Genomic DNA, 17,421 nt, shown 5'->3' with positions numbered 1-17,421 from the left:
AGCTGATTCCTTGATCTTTTCCACTTTGGCCAAAACTGAAACTGACCCAGACAAAGGGAACTTCCCTCCTTCCTTTTGAAACATTTTGTCCCCCCATTGGTTCCTCTGGTCAGGTGTCAGCTAGGCTAGGTGAACTTCTTAACCCTTTACAGGTAAAAGAGGCATTAACCCTTAACTATCTGTTTGACAACATACAACACTAGTTTAGTTATATATTATAGACTTATAGAAAGAGACCTTCTAAAAGCGTTCATGTATTACTGGCACGCGAAACTTTAAATCAGAGTGAATAAATGAAGACCCGGCACACCACTTCTGAAAGATTGCCGACCCCTGCACTAGTGTTCAGTCCACAGCTACAGCACTACTGAAGGACATTGGACTGCTACTTTGTCTTCTATCCATATCTTTGCCAAGTATTATATCATCTTACCTGCTTCCAGAGACATCACATTCAAAGTAACCTGGACTTACCTCTTCGGCACCCCTCACCTCACTGAGTTACGCTTGGGAGGTTCCTACAGTGGAGCCCCCATAAGGGAAATACTTGAAGGAGAGGTTACTTACCTTCCAGTAATGAGGTCTTGGAGATGTTTTCGCCTTAGGGGTGTTCAACCTCCTGCTCTCCTTCCCTTCTGATGTTGAATTCGGCTTCACAGTTAAGGAACTGAGTAGCAGCAGGCTTGTACCTCCCTGGATGCCCCGTTCTGAGCAACTAGAACTGCTCTGTGCAAGCATGGGCCTGCAGACACCATATTGCATGCCCAATTGAGAGTGCACAAGCATGCGCACAGGAGCACCAAGTTTTGTCTTATGTCCCTATGGAAGAACTTGGGTTACTGTAAGGTAAGTAACCTCTTCTTGCCATGCAACAAGTCCATTTGGTGAGTCCCAAGTGTCAACAAATGCTAGAATTCACATTTTATATGCTGTCCAAATAAAGTGATAAGCACCACTGATGCTTAGATTCTGCTTCAGGTGGTCTTGCAGCATTATGTGCAGCTTAGCTCTTATGTTCCTGGCTAGTTAGGACTCAGCTCTAGCACCAAAAACCTTATCAGCTGGCAATTAGTTTTAGCATCTCTCTTCGATGTCTAATATAAAGTCTCCTTGAACCCTTAGGCCAGTGGTCACCAACCTGTTGATCGCAGAGGTCGTGGGCGCAGGCTGCGCATGGAGACCCACTACCCTCTCTCCCCCAGAGACATGCCAGCTGCTTCCAGGACTGGCCTGGGGCTATGGCAGGCAGGCAGCTTGCCTGAGCCCTTCTACACCACCGACAGGAAGCCACCTGTGGTATATGCCTCCCGACCAGAGCCTGCACTTTGCACCCTAAACCCCTGCCCCAGCCCTAAGACCCCTCCTGCACCCAAACTCCCTTCAAGAGCTTGCACCCCTCACTCCTGCCCCAGGTTTAGCCAATGCAGTCCCCATAGTTGAGATTGTTACACTGATTTGTGACAATCCCTGAAGGATTTTGGATCTATAAACTACACACGACACTAATAAGTAAAACTCATGAAATGTCCAGTGGATTCTATGAGATTAGGTGCAGTGTGACCACATGACCCCTGCACCCAAACTCCCAGAGCTTGCACCCCACACTCCTGCACCTCAACCCCCTGCCCCAAGCTCAGCTTGGAGCCCCCTTCCACACTCCGAACCCCTTGGCCCCAGCCCAGTTAAAGTGAGGTGGGGGAGAGCGAGCAACAGAGGGAGGGAGGCAGGGCAGATCTGGGTTGATCTTAAATTCAAAAAGTAATCTTGTGCATAAAAAGGGGTCACTCATTTAAGCATAAGGTTTTAATCACTTAAGACTAACTCCTGTAGTTGACAACAGCACTTGGTTTCTTTCATGAGCAAGACTTCTTGCATCTGGTGATAAATGCTACTTGAAAGAGAATTTAGGAAGTAATTGCTTAACTCACATATGAAAGCAGATTGAAATTTCTCAAAATAAGCCCTTTTGGCAGACCAAGTCAGAAACATCTCCTTAATTTCACTGTTTATTTTAAAAATAAATTTATTTTAGACAATCAAAAACAAAATTATGTACAATATATACATTGGGTAAAGTTTTAACAAATATACACTTCTACACTTTTGCTAGGTGCTTACAAGAGTTTCATAAGTCATGTTATAACTTGGTGTCCATTATAACATTACCATCCTTGTCCTTAACTCTTACTCTCCCACAGACATACTTTGTTTCCTGGTGTCCATTCGCATACACAGTCTTGACAGTGCCATCTGGATATTCACGTCTCTTGAACTGTGGCGTATGCAGCTCTCTCTGGCCATTGTTAAATTCTATAGTTTTGCTTCCATCTCTGTATTAAATAAAGTGTATACAATTAAATATAAAATAGACTGACAGAGCCAGCCTTAAACTGAAATTCCAACACCATACTAAAAGTTAGTAGGCAGGGGTTTAATTGAATGTAGAAACTTTGTAAACATTCTGAAAGAGCATGCACTATTTTTCCAGAACTTTATTGTGATTTAATGAAAGTTTGTTTTTGACAACTATAAAGTTGATAAATACCATCTCAGCTGATCACTAGTGTTGCAGTTAATTTTAAACAATACTAAAGCTGCATTCTGAAGGCAATTTAAAAAAAAGTTCAGAGAGGCTGTCTTAATAGGTTAAAGCAAGGAAGGAGGGGTAGAGATCACTGAAGTGTAAAAGTATGGGAATCATTAGCAACATGCATCTTTGGAAAGATTGTTCTTGATTTAGTTAAATCAAGGCACGGAATATAGCTTACCATCCTATTTGAAGCATTGGAAGGCCCAAATAAATTTGTCCCTGATTCAGGAAAAGTATTTAAGCATGTGCTAAAGTGCTTTCCTGTTTCAGGGCCTATATTAGTACATGCGATTAAATAAATGAATGCTTGGACTCCTGTCTCTTAAAAGCAGATTACTAGATGTACTTTGTGTAAATACATTATTCACTATAAAATGCTACATTTCTTCTATATATCAGACATGATGTATCAAACATTTTCAAGTGTAAGCTTCAAGCTGAATAAGGTTTTAAAAAGTTCTCTATTACTAGTGGATATACCACACAGTTATATACAAATATTCATTTTTCATCCTTTCATATAATATATCCATCTTAACTTGAAGACAAGCACTGTACACAGAAAATGAGTATTCATGGAAGGGTGGATGAACTTCAGTGTGCCAAGAACTTTTCTCTCCCCCTCGCCCCTCCCCATTGTGTGGGAATTTGTAGGGTATATTTAAAGAAAAAAATTTACCTTTGCACACGAACAATAGTGCCATCTGGAAAAATGCTTTCCTCTCTCCCATCCGTAAATAAATTCTTAATAGTTTGGTCAGGAAACGTAATTTCTTTCTTTCCATCAGGGTAATGCTTTTCTGTAACAATGTGTATATTTTGTTTCAAAATAACTATAGAAAGTTTTTATATAAAAACTAAAATATACAGATAAAAGGTTCATAGTTTTTACCTATTTGCCCATTTGAGAAATGCAAGACCTCTAACCCATCAGGGTATGTAGTATGAGTTGTCTGGGCATCTGCATAATAGTAAATCTGTAGAGAAGAATAGATCATAAGGGTCTTCAGAAAATCTGGCCATATTAAACTGCTGGAAAAAATTTGGATACATACCACTCTTTGATCAGGCATAACTTGTTTCACATCCCCATTAAAGAAGGTTACAGTTATGGTCTTTCCATCCGAACTCATTTCTTTCCGTGTTCCATTAGGGAAAAATATAAGATGACAGCCATTTTTTAAAACCTTTTCAACCTAAAAGGTAAATTACATAAAAGTGGATGTTCAGCAATAAAACTGGTAAAGTTTTCAACAACCATGTCAGTTAAAATTAAATTTGGCCATTTTAGCAGTTTGACAGTTCTAGCTATTGACAGGTAAACCAGCATTAGATGAAGAATTTATCTGACTTTTGCCCAGAATTTAAGACTGAGCTCTTTGAGAGCCAAAGTTTGTTTGTACTTCTCATCCAATCCTGAATTTCCATAACTTTCCATTGTCTGGTTTGATCCAATAGTAGTAATAAAATACAGCCAGAGATGCTGTTGTGGAACCAGAAAGCAATACACAGGAATAGCCATTTATGAATTTGTCAGCCACATCCTTGAAACAGGTTTCAAAGTGATAGCTGTGTTTCTCACATTTTGTCAAACCATTTCTCCAATAACACTGCTCTACAGCCAAAATGCTTCTGAAATAAATGTAGTCAAACTTCACTAATTCTGGGTCACTGAGAACAAAAATGATGCTTAAAATTGTTGATTGGCTCTAGTTTTCAAGATATGCTATTGGGTCAGTATATACGACCCTTGACTTGGGAATGGCGGAGGATAAGTGAGTTATAAAGGGAAGGGATCTCAATTTAAACCAGAAATGACTAAAATACACCTTTGACTGGATCTATGAATAAATCTATGACTGGGTTTGGACACTACTTGCTTTTTAAGCAAAACAACGAATGATGCAATCTGAAGCTGGTATTGCGCCACACATGATATGAATTGTATCATGTTATTCCTAGAAATCATGGATGATGCAATCATAATGAAGCTTACATCACTCTGCTGAACAAATTGCTCTATATCAGCTCTAGAAATCATACAGTGTCATGCTCTCTTATTTGTCAGTGTTTGATTTTGCAAAGGGACACATTTCTGTTTAGCCAAAGTAAGCAGAGATGCCGCGTACTTGTGTGAACAGTGCAGATAACTTCTGCTATGTTTGTGGTGAAGTGACTTTTGCATCACAAAAGCGCAGTATAACCACTATGGTTAAGAAAGCCTATCACCTTTAGTTTGGCTGCAAAATTGGAGATCAGGACAAGAGGTGGGCCCCACACATATGCTGCAATGCTTGTGCAACAAATCTTCGCCAGTGGTTGAACAGGAAAAGGAAATCTATGCCTTTTGCAGTGCCAATGATTTGGAGAGAGCCAACAGATCATACCAGCAATTGTTACTTCTGCATGGTGCCTCCAGTTGGGAAAGGTGTGTCAAAGAAGAAAAAGTGGACTGTGCATTATCCAAACATTCCATCAGCTATACGCCCAGTACCCCACAGAGAAGGACTGCCGGTTCCTGATGCACCAGAATCATTCTCACTTGAGTCAGACGAGGAAGAGGAAGAGGAAGAAACTTCTGGTCCTGAACCATCAATGTCACAGGACCCACATTTTCTCCCATCCTCCTCCGAGCCACACCTCATTACACAAGGTGAACGGAATGACTTTGTCAAGGATTTGGAACTACCCAAGAGTAAGGCAAAGCTGTTGGGCTCCAAACTACAGCAGTGGAATCTCCTGGCAGGTGATGTTAGGGTTTCCATGTTCCATGACCGTCAAGAGGATCTTGTCCCATTCTTCTTCATGGATGGTTATCTTGTAGCCTGCAACAAGATCGATGGTGTGATGGCAGCCCTCAACATCGTTCACGATCCAGATGAGTGGAGACTGTTCATTGATTCATCGAAGACTAGTCTTAAAGCATGTTTTGCCATCAATTCCAGTTGGTCATGCAGTCCATATGAAGGAAACCTATGACAACATGAAACAACTTTTGAGGTGCATAAACTATGACCAACATCAGTGGCAGCTTTGTGGCGATTTGAAGGTTGTTGCTCTCTTGCTTGGTCTGCAGACTGGATACACAAAGTACTGCTGTTTTCTCTGCGAATGGGATAGTTGTGCAAGAGATTCCCACTACATCAAGAAAGATTGGCCACTCCGATAGTCATCGGAGCCTGGGAGGAAAAGCATTCAGCATCCACCACTTGTTGAATCAAGGAAGATTTTGTTACCACCCTTACACATCAAGCTGAGTCTGATGAAGAACTTTGTCAAGGCCATTGACAAAACACAAGCAGCTTTCAAGTACCTCCGTGGAAAATTTCCAAGGTTAAGTGAAACTAAGATAAAGGAAGGTGTCTTTGTTGGTCCTCAGATTTGTGAACTTCTTCGAGATGATGCATTTGACCATGCACTGCGTGGCAAGGAAAAGACAGCATGGAAAGCCTTCCAGTTAGTGGCAATAAATTTTCTCGGAAACAACAAGGCAGACAACTACAACTACCTCCTCAAGGCATACAAAAGCCTTGGTTGCAACATGTCACTAAAGAGACATTTTTTGCACTCTCATCTAGATTTTTTTCCACCGAACTGCGGAGCAGTGAGCGACGAGCATGGTGAGCGATGTAACCAGGACATTGCAACAATGGAGAAACGCTATCAGGGCAAATGGAGCCCATCAATGCTTGCAGACTATTGCTGGACAGTGACCAGAGATGCTCCATTTAATGAATACAAGAGACAAGCCAAGAAGCGCCGAGTAGACACTGAATAGGACTAAACTATGTACATAATAGTTTTTTGCCTTTTGTTTCATAATAAATTTTATTTATATAACCCTTTTGCTGATTTTTAAAGTGTTACATAAACAGGACAGGTGAAATATCATGTAAAGCAACCATAAACACATGAAAAAGACCTAGGTTTACAATTTATGATTAAAACTATCTACACAATATACTTAGACATAAAATGTAAAAACTTAAATATCTTAGAAACAGTAGCCAGTTGTTTTAATTGTCATATTTGAATTCAGCACATCAAAATACATAATAAATAGCACATTTTATCTCTGAAACAGACGACTTCTCAAAAATTGTAGACCAGTGTAAGCAAAGAAACTAGTTTCTTTTCCCTTAATTGTATAAATTCTTGTTAAATTGGGCATCTGGCCCAAGGACGTATTTATTTTAAATAGCGGTTTGAAATATTATTTGTAATATCATAGCACTCAGGAGCCTCAGTCACGTACATTGTACAGCACCTAACTTAACAGTCAAACAGAATAAAAAGACAGTTTAAAGTTCTTTGGGTCAGGGACTAAGTATAAGACAAACACTAATGGGGTGGGGGGAAGGATGGGAACAAATGAGATCCTCATTTTCCTTTTTTTGCTGGTTTGGTCATTTCCAATTGGACTCAAGAAAGAAACTATCTTGTGTGTACATATGGAACAGTTTACAACACAATTTTTATGAAATAGTGATTTAGGTATTTAGATTTTAACAACATTTATCTTAGACTCTAACTCTCTCACAAATGAAAGGGACACCCACCCAACAGCCCCATATATAAAGTGAACAAGAGAGGCACCGCAGCCCTAACAAAGATGAGTTCCCCTAGAAGAGTGAACTAATTACCCAGATTTATTCTCTGTAGCCTCTTAAAGGAAATCTGATCCTACCTTTCCATCAGGATAGTTAATTTCTCCCTGTATTTCTTCACTGCCTGTAGACACAAGAGTAGGGGGCTCTAATGGCACACATATTTCAGTAGGGGACATGTCCTGAAATGAAAATATTTCTTTAGTAAGCAACTGACAGAATGCAACCCTGTATTAATACCCTCCACACTATTGTAATAATCATTGTACAAATGATGCCCTGTTAGGTATCATTTGAAAACTAATAGCTCGCTGTCAATAATATCATGATGAAATGTGTGCATGTAAAATTGAAATCATGACTGAAGTTTGTTTATCAGACAAGTCTGGGGAGGGGATAAACCTGTTTCTCAAAGACAAAGGACAAGCCCCTTGCCAAGGAAGGGGGGGCTGGAACAAATATCTACAACTTAGCAAACAACAGCATGAAACCTTTTTCACCACAAGACTCCAGCCTCATAGCGGAAATGAACTTCATTTAAGGGTAGCCTTCAGGAAAATGTATTTCAAAGGGGGACTGACCTATAAAGTGAGGGCACAAAAACACCCTAAGGTATCTCTCCCTGTCCACCTCTCATTCTTTCACCCAAGATGACCAAAGAAACAGCTTTTGGGAGCAAATCCTGGCCTCAGAATTTTGGTCAGCAATGTTACTGGAAACATGTGGTAAAAGATTTTACCTTGAACCAAGTCTAGAGTGTTAAGCTTTAGTACTAGGAAGCATTTTATCTTTATTTCTCTTGTAACCATTTCTACTTTAATGCCTTATACTAACATAAAACCTCTCTTTGTAATTAAATAACCTTGTTTTATTCTTTGATCAAAACTACTCCAGTGTTGTCTTTAAACTGAATTGTGTGGGTAACTCCATTTAAAAGTAACCAATTGTTGGATCTGGATCCCCTTAGAGGGGCAACAAACCTAAAATATCTGAACTGTCCAGGAGAAAGCTGGACAGGGCAGAAAATATTTTTGGGGGAAATCTGGGACTGGAAGTGTGTTGGGATCACCATGCAAGTGGTAACCAAGGCTCGTGGAAGCTAGTGTGTGACTGGACTGCGCTGGCAGGCTGCAGCTATACATAGCCACTTAGGGTGTGACCTGCATGCTGTTTGTTAGGGGCCCAGGTTGGGAGCTTACAGCACCAAAACATTGTGAGACACCTCAAGTTGCAAGGCAGGTGGCGATACAGCCCCTCACTGGTCTGGATTGCAACCCAGAATGTGACAGCATTAAATCAGGCTCCATTTTTCTGGAACATAAAGATAACCTAACTTTTCTATTACATCTGGCATTTTTTTTTTTTTTTTTTTTTTTTTTTTTTTTATTAAAGCAGCCAAACTTGAGGGATTTTTCTGGAGTTGAGAAGGCAGCTCATGAAAGCAAGGAGGGACCAAGAGAATCATCAACCCAAAGCATCTAGAGAAGAGGTTTGATATAGCTTATTGGATAATGACAAATCCAGACATAAGATCTGTTAGGTTTTGGAAATCAGCTTTTGCCTAGATTATAATGAGATCCATTTTACCAAAAAATTCCAATCTGGTTCTTAACTTAAAAGATCAGTAACAGATTCCAAGGCACAGAATCATTATTCGAGTTTCATATACTACTAGCAAATGCTACATACAGTAATTGATAAAGATGTATGTCTTAACTACCTGCATTCTTACAAAATTCACTGTTCTTTCTTCAGGTAGGAGATAAACATCCATTTTTTTCTGCTAATATTTATTAAAATTTGGTAAATTTTGTAAGATATTTTGCTTAGCTGCAATTGAACATCTCCATCACCAAACATCTCCCCCTAATAATAATAATAAAAAAAATGGGTTCCAAATACTAGATGCAAGTGTAATTTTCTGTACCGGTATTCTGCATTACTAGAGAGTAGTTTAATAGTGTAGTCATTACTCGATCTTGTCTAGTGTTCTTATGGCAGTTTCACAAATCACTTTTCAGGCTGCACATTGGGGTAATGCAGATAACTATTCTATTTGGAATCAAGTCAAAATAGACAACATTCTGGTATAGGACTTACTATCATAAAAGTCCTAGAGGAATCTTCTAGTGTCGTCACGGTCTTGTCAAAGTTACTCCCATCACTAACAGGTGCTGATTTAGGTCTTCTAGAAGGCTTTTCTGTTCAAATATAAATTATAAAAATTGTTAATTTTACATAGTCTCAGCAGCCAAGAAGCAGTTTGGGTGTTATAAGCAAATGTAATGATCAGAATGATAGATAAACTATACTGGATATCTGCACACCTCGTGTGCAGTATTAACTTGAAAGCAGTATCTTCAGCTACTCGAGAAGAATTAATATCCAGTTAAGTGTGTTACCTCAGATATATTATTGCTTGCTATAGTAGCAGAGAGCTACAATAAAGTCATAAAATATAATACAGATAGCACATTTATTATTATGTATAGATTCAAATTATAAAAAGGCACCTTTCCAAAGCTCCAGGTGCCTAACTCATTTATTAATGAAATAACAGCAGAGATAATCATTCCAATAGGAACTCAGCCAGCAAAACACCTACAGAGACTCCTTTCTACCCATTTTTATTTATAGGCAGCTCATCCTTGTCCTTTTCCAAAATAACCCTATAATGTGTGTCCTTGTTCCAAATCTTCCAAGAATGCTGCAAGCGAGGGGAACAATTTCCAGCATCTCGAAACCCTTACAGAATAGAAAATGTCCTTCCCGGTACCCACTCTTTTATGAGGGATGTCCAGCTTAGGCACTGTTGCAGACTGTAGCTGTGCAACATGGGACCAAAAGAAAGGCACTCTCTCAGGTACATCAGTCTCAAGACAGATAAGGCTTTATAGGTCGTAAGCCAAGACTTTAAACTGCACCCAAAGACCAACAAACACCCAGTGAAGATCCTAGCATCATACGCTCCCACCAAAATGCCTCATTCAAAAAGTGAGCCACACCGTTCTGTACCAGCTTCATTTCTTTGAATGATTTTAAAGATGTAACCCCATGTAGAGTGCATAGCTATGCTTTTGTTAAGACAACTGCAAACAGCAGCAAGAGTCACATCTGAAAGATTGCAACCTCCTAGCCACAAGCAGATGTAAAAACGAAAAAAAAAAAAAAAAACTCCTCTACTGCTGTAATGAGAGAGTCAAACAGCAGCTGGGATCTAAAAAAAAAACCAACACCACCACTCCTAAAATGCAAATCTTAGTAACCAATGGTGGATGTACTCCCTCAAATCAAAGGGACCAATTATCTCCAGCTGCTTCCCCACCACCTCTACCTTCACCTCATTCTGATCTGGATTGAGCAGCCAACTCAGTCATCCATGGCCCAATCTTAATTAGAAGCTATCTGAGTTGAAAATGACAGATATACATTTTGGTGTCATCAGCATACTGAAAACACACTTTATGCTTTCTTACTAACCCACCTAGTGGCCCCATATATATGTTGAACAGGAGGAGCTAACAGAATGGCACCCTGCAACATCCCCCACTTTAGAGGTCTTCAGAAATTGCTTTCAACTACCTCTTCTGTGATTTTTGAGAGAGAAAACAATCACGCCACTGAAGAGCAGTCCTGGGCACTCCCACTAGAGTCTGTAGGCACGAGAACACTACCTGGCGATCAAAACGGTATCCACGGCAGCACACTACTAGCACAGATACCTGATCTTCATCCATTGCCCGGAGATCATTGACCAATGCAGTCTCTGGGCCATACCCAGTTCTGTACCCAGAGTGGGAAGGAAATCAGGGACACATCTACATACTGAGAGAGATGTATCCACAACTTTCTCCACAATCTTATCAATGACAATATTTATTATTTATCAGAGCATTAAGTCTGACTATTAAACTTTCACATCCATTATACTTTTGGACTATTTAATACATGGATTGCCTGAGGAAAATAGAGATTACCAATTGTCAGTTGCTGCAAACAAACATTAAAACTGGCAATTTTCTTTTAAAGAGTTAATACAATTCTCCTTTTGAATAAATGTTTATACCTTTTACTGGTGAATAACCTTTCCCATTCATCTTGCTACTCTTTTCTATTTGAGGAACTGGAGACAGAAACTGGCTTTTTTGAAATCTAGTTGGTGGACTCTGAAAATATATAATCAAGAATTTATTTAGTTCAAGAATGATTTATTCAGCAATGTTATTACAGTGCAATAGCACTCAACAACACAGACCACTTGCCCATAATTTTTATTGCAATGACTTAATTATACACTTTCAAAGTATATTGTGGAGAGAAGAAACACTGAGCTTCTCTTTCCTCTGCTTCCTCACCATGCACAATCCCAAAATTTGACCTTGGTGCAGTTCACGTATACTCAGACTACTAAAACTTACATTAGTTTAACTGTGAAATCATTCAGTGAAGACTGGCTGGTTTCACTAGCTAATCTTTAGAGTGCAAAGGCACCAAAGTCAGTTGCAACTGATTTCCCCATTGAACTCCAAAATAATTCAGTTGGAGAGAGCAAAATCCTGGAGAGCATGGTACCTGCATACAGTGAAGATCCAGGATTATAGGGGCAGTAGAAGTCAACAGCAGTGTACTGTCTTACAACACCAATACACCTCCATTAAATTAAATGAAACATCCAACTGGTCTCTGAGTACCAATTGAAAAAAAATATATATCAATATATATATATATATATATCTGCAAAAATCAGTTTAAAATACCTCAAAACAAGCACAACTTACTATAGACTCTGCTCTCTTCAAATTCATTCCAGAACTTTCAGCTTTCCTGTTGCTTTCAGCAGCTTCTGCTTTCTTCCAAACTTCTAGACGAAATCTTTCCATGATTTTGATCTCTTCCCTTAACTCCGTGTTCTCCTTTGTTAAGGTTTCTATCTGGTTTCTAAGGCGACCATGAGTAGTTGACCATTTTGCTTCTCTTCGCTTTAAGTCTTCCTGCAAGTCTGCAAGCTGCTGTTTTAAAGCCTTAGAAAAAATAAGTATCAACTGTTTGTAGGAGGATACAAGCCAGTCATTTTCTGCTGTATTAAAACACAGACTAGAGAAAATAGTAATCTTTCATTAGCAGTGACAGCACAGAAGACAGTGACCCAAAACAAGTGAAATAATCTTTGTGTGAAGGGCAGGAAGTGTGTGTTGTTTTCTAAAGGCAGGAGTTACTTTGTATTAACTTGCCTGATCTCTCTCGCAATCAGGCAGCAAGCTTCATCCCTGCTCAGGCCCCTTTACACCAGATAAAAGGTCCAGAGCAGTGTAAAGGGGCTTTAAAAGCCCCTGCTCTGGCAGAGGAAGGATTACCCTGGTACAGGAACTGGAATCCTTCACAAACCTGGCCTCAGGGGCATACTGAGGATGGAGCTGCAGCACTACAGAGGTTCTGGGCAGCCCAAGTTATGCGAGTGGCCTCTCCAGCCTCCAGAGCAGCCCAAGATAGGGAAGGTGCTAAGGAGGCTTAAAAGCCAACTTAGCTCACCTTCTCCCTGGGCTGCAAGTTCTGTGTGCAGTGTAACAAAATCTCACCCTAAGTCCTAGGGAAGGAAAAGGACTTTTTCTTAAGAGTGTTCAAGATTGTATTCTTGTCTTTCTTAATTTAAAAAAAAAAAAAAAAAAAAAAGCAACTTAAGTTTCCCCATCTGTAAAATAAGGATACCGATACCACCTTTGTAAAGCACTTTGAGATCTACTGATGAAACATGCTATATAATAATTAGGCATCATTATTATACAGAGACGTCTGGCTAGACGGTTTGACAAGGGTCATGCTGCCATGTAGATTATATTTGGTTTCACATTTCAAGCCAAAAAATCAACACTGAATATATATAAATATGCATAGAAAAAATCCATTGGGCATGATGGTCCAGGAAGCACATCATGTATAGTTATAAACTTAATAGCAAATGAAAGGATTTTTAGGGCAGCCTAAAAAACAAAACAAAAAATACCAAAAACATTTTCTATTCCTCTTTTTCTCCCCAAACAAGCTCACAGGAGATCAGAAATTAAGTAATTTGAATTAAATAATTGCCACCTTAGATTGAGTTAACCATATAATAATGGATAATTCAATCACTAACTATGGTAAGATATTAAAAAGGAAATCCAAAATTCTAAAAGATAGAGAGAGAAAGATCTATGAGATACCAAGATTACAATAAACTACATTATTCACCCTCGTAGTGACTAACAAGTCTTATCTTTTTCAAAGCGATAGGATTAAACATGATAGAAATGAGAAGACATGTTTATGCATCAGACACATTATAATCAACATCTATTATGAGATAAAACTGTGCTTAGAACGCAACAATTATGGACAGAATGATGCTTGATACAGGTTCAATTTTGCATTCAATTCACTACAGTGAATGAATTTGTTTGCAACATATTTATTACAGTAATATTTTGCAACTTGATTTAGGTTTATTGGTCTGCTGTCATGTTCTTTGTTAGTGCCATTCTGAACCTTTTTTGTTATGGGAGTCTGACAGAAGGACAACAGTTCTTCAGTAGTGTGTTTCTGTTTTGTTTTTTAAAGCAAAACAATACTTGTGTGACGCCTATGATTTTCAATGTGGGAACTACTGATGGATGCCAAGTATCTTGATCTAGTTTGAGAAAATATATATTCTCTCTTATCGAACCCCTTCAAATTAACAGAATCTACGAATTCCAAATTGCACAATTGTGAAAAGCTGAAATTTCACTCTGAAGATCAGAACAATCTTTAGATTTTTCTTACCTGAATTTCATCACGCTCCTTTTTATCTGGCATCGCTCTAGCTGCTGTGGAATATTTTTCAAAAACTTTACGGTCTTTTTGGAGTTTTCTCATTTCTTCTTTTTTAACTTCTTCTATCCGAGCCAATTCTTTTGTTTTCTGCTGTTCAAAGTCTGCTATTTCTTTCCTGAAATTACACAAAGTAGCTTATTGTTTGGGAATAGAACAACTTTGACGTTTGGAGTATTTATTTAGAATTTTACACCTCAGTAATTCAAAATAGTATCTCCTGTTCCCAGAATGACTTTCCACTGTAAATAAATTACACACAATATATATTTAGTCAGAAGGATCTCCTCACTGCCACTGCTGAAGTCTTAAGAATCATCTCTGCAGTTCCCACTAGCAAGAATCCCCTCCATATTTACTGTTGCTTTGACTGACAACTGGACAGGACCTTTTTTCAGAGACTGCAAATAACATTCCTTAATTGACAAAAGGGATCGCTATCATCCAACATAAGCTATTCCCTCTCCTTCCCCCGTCCCTAACTCTACCCCTTTTCCAGCCTACATGTGCCCAGGAAGGTTTTTCCAGGAACAAACATCTGATCAAAAAGACAGCATCAGTCTCACATTTTAGCAAGACACCAGGTAAAAGCATCAAGCGCTGGAAAAATCTCTTATTCCTTTTTTTTTTTTTTTGAAAGATAGTTTTAAATGAGTCAAAGTATATAAAACAAAAAAATCTCCCAACCATATGAGCTTTCATACTGAACAAGTTGGGTATAGCTTTTTTAAATCATGTTTTGATCCATTTTCTAGAGTAGCAGCTTGAGTGATTAATTACACAGTGTAGGCTATTTATTGCATGTTATACATTTAAACTACCTATTGTGTCAAACTTTTTTTAACCTAAATCTACACTATTATATTCTAAGAGATGTCAATTACTTACCTATATACTAAATATATCAGAGGTGGCCAAATTGTGGCTCGCCAGCCACAGGCGACTCTTACAGTTAAAGTGTGGCTCGCAGAGCCCCTCCATTCTCCACCTACCAGACTTGGGGCAGGTGGAGCTCGGGGCTTCTGCCCAGTGGGAAGGGAGTCTAGGGGCTGCAACTTCAGCCCCTTCTTCCTGAAGCCCCACACAGTAGCAGGCGCCACTCATGGGGCTGAAGCCCCAAACCTCACCCCGAGCAGGTGCACCCAGAACTCAGATTTCTGAAGATCATCATATGCGACTCCAAGGATCAGTAACTTTGGCCACCCTTGAAATAGATCTCTGTAATATTTACTACTACCCAAGACTGCTGTGCTTACCTGCAGATTTGCTCATTTGCCTATTAATAGCTCTAACTCAGAGGTGGGCAAACTATGGCCCGCGGGACCCTCCTGAGCTCCTGGTCCGGGAGGCTACCCCACGGTCCCTCCCGTGCTGTTCCTCCCCGCCCCATACACACAGCCTCAGCTCACTCCGCCACCGGCGCAATGCTCTGGGCGGCGGGGTTGAGAGCTTCTGGGGCAGCGCAGCTGCAGAGTCCAGCCTGACTCAGTGCTCTGTGCTGCGCAGTAGCAATAGCGTGGCTGGCTCCAGCCAGGCAACGTGGCTGTAGTGCCGAAAGCCACCAGTGCTCCAGGCAGCATGGTAAGGGGGCAGGGAGGGTGCATAGAGGACAGGGGAGTTCCGGGGGGGGGGGTGGTCGGGACTGTGGATAGGGATTGGGGCGGTCAGAGGGCAGGGAACGAGGGTTGAAGGGGGGCAGTCAGGAATGAGAGAAAGGGTTGGATGGGGCAGCGGGGGTTCCAGAGGCAGTCAGGGGACAGGGAGCGGGGAGAGGTGGATGGGGCAGGAGTCCCGGAGGTAGTGGATAGGGGATGGGCCACAACCCCCTCCCCTAACCGGCCCGCCATACAGTTTCCGAAAACCTATGCGGCCCCCAGGCCAAAAAGTTTGCCCACCCCTGCTCTAAACAAACAGTTAAGGAGATGTATTTACTAAGCAAATAAAATACAGTGAAATACTTCCATTGAAAAATTACCTGAGATTTTCTAAAGAGCTCTCTCGTTCTTCACGGAGTTTTGTTAGAGATGCATTTTCAGCTCTGAATCTTTCAATTTCTGTTTCCAATTCAACAAGCTTCTCTCTGAGTACCCGGGATCGAACAATGTCTCCTATCAGGGAACAGGTATACCCAAGTTAAGAGGCATTCATACAGAGAGTGTTGAAGTATACACTAAATTGTCAGATATAAATGATTTCATCAGTTGATCTTACTCTGAGGTATAAATAACTAGTCTCCAAATAATACAGTAGGTGATAAATAAGTCAGTCCTTATCAAAGCAATCTGTGCTTCTTGTTCAACCATCTCAGGTTTTGAATATATTTGTTGTACAGGCACAACAGGGTATGCAAGGAATACAAATTTAAATCTGAATTAGTCTTCAAAATAGAGTAATTCTCATTGAAGTTATGATCAGGATTCATACAGGGTGGGGGGCATGGAAGGGAGGTGGTCAGGCTCTTCAAAGCTGTGCCCACAAAATAAACTCTGCCCATGCATGTCAGCAAAATAAGATCAACTTCCAAGTATAGTATGCAGATATTCAAAGAATGATTGTTCATACTCCCTGGGTTCGGTGAGCTTGGCTCAACCTCAGTAGGTACATCTACCCAGCAAAGAGCAGCAAGCCCCCAGCCTGGGTTGACAGACTCTGGCATTTTCTAGGTCTCTTAAAAAATATAGATAGAGATATATATAGCTGTATAGACAGCTCTTCAAAATAGCAGCTCGGGCTCTGAAGCCTACCCCTTCCTCCCTTGGCTTCAGAGCCCAAGCTGCTACTTCGAAGAGCTGTCTACACTGCCTTTTTAAAAAAAAAAAAAAAAAAAAAAAAAGTAGTAGTATGAGCCCTGCAAGCTTAAGTCTGTTGATCCAGGCTGGGAGTCTTGCTGCTGTGAGCTTTCTAGACATAAGTAAGGCTCGAAAACACACATGGGCTCGGTTAGGCTATTCTTGATTGGAAGGTTTTTTTTTGTTTGTTTGTTTTTAAATGGTGGTATCTCCTAACCACTTTCCACTTGGGGCACCAAAGTGAAATGGTGCTCAAAGTTTCTTGTGGAGATCTATGATCCTTCATCTCCTTTCTTACATGAGGAATGAAACAGTTAATATTGATGTTTAAATCATTGTCACTGGGCATCTGAATAAACGCCTTCCTAAAATTAATGAGGCAGTTCTCTCTGCATTGGTTACACAGTGACTTTTTTAAATTTTCTTCTCAACCAAAACACTAGAGACTTTAATTTAAAAAAGCAAGCAAGCAGCTTCTGGATAACAAGACAAATCTGAATCCATACCCTGTTTATGGTATAAAATTATTTTGCCAGATATTAAATGATCAGCAATGTGCTTTTTGTATTTTAGTATGTATCTAGATCAA

At 40.0% G+C, this 17,421-nt stretch overlaps 1 protein-coding gene across 1 annotated transcript in view; it reads right to left on the bottom strand.

Moving 5' to 3' along the window:
• Positions 1 to 2,003: 2,003 nt before the first annotated feature.
• Positions 2,004 to 17,421, bottom strand: part of CENPJ (centromere protein J) — a 31,065-nt gene continuing 15,647 nt past the window's right edge. Inside the window, exons 7-16 of the mRNA XM_054015508.1 lie at positions 16,019 to 16,151; positions 13,996 to 14,161; positions 11,976 to 12,218; positions 11,264 to 11,363; positions 9,298 to 9,398; positions 7,278 to 7,379; positions 3,646 to 3,786; positions 3,483 to 3,567; positions 3,270 to 3,390; positions 2,004 to 2,330 (exon numbers count right to left, since the gene is read on the bottom strand). Of these exons, the coding sequence (XP_053871483.1) occupies positions 2,138 to 2,330; positions 3,270 to 3,390; positions 3,483 to 3,567; positions 3,646 to 3,786; positions 7,278 to 7,379; positions 9,298 to 9,398; positions 11,264 to 11,363; positions 11,976 to 12,218; positions 13,996 to 14,161; positions 16,019 to 16,151 (1,385 nt within the window). The 3' untranslated portion in view covers positions 2,004 to 2,137. The remainder of the gene's footprint in view (positions 2,331 to 3,269; positions 3,391 to 3,482; positions 3,568 to 3,645; positions 3,787 to 7,277; positions 7,380 to 9,297; positions 9,399 to 11,263; positions 11,364 to 11,975; positions 12,219 to 13,995; positions 14,162 to 16,018; positions 16,152 to 17,421) is intronic.

This window comes from Malaclemys terrapin, chromosome 1 (genome assembly GCF_027887155.1).
Source record: "Malaclemys terrapin pileata isolate rMalTer1 chromosome 1, rMalTer1.hap1, whole genome shotgun sequence".
Lineage (NCBI taxonomy): Eukaryota > Metazoa > Chordata > Testudines > Emydidae > Malaclemys > Malaclemys terrapin.
The sequence above is the reverse complement of the archived record's forward strand: the minus strand, read 5'-3'. Positions and strand labels throughout refer to the sequence as shown.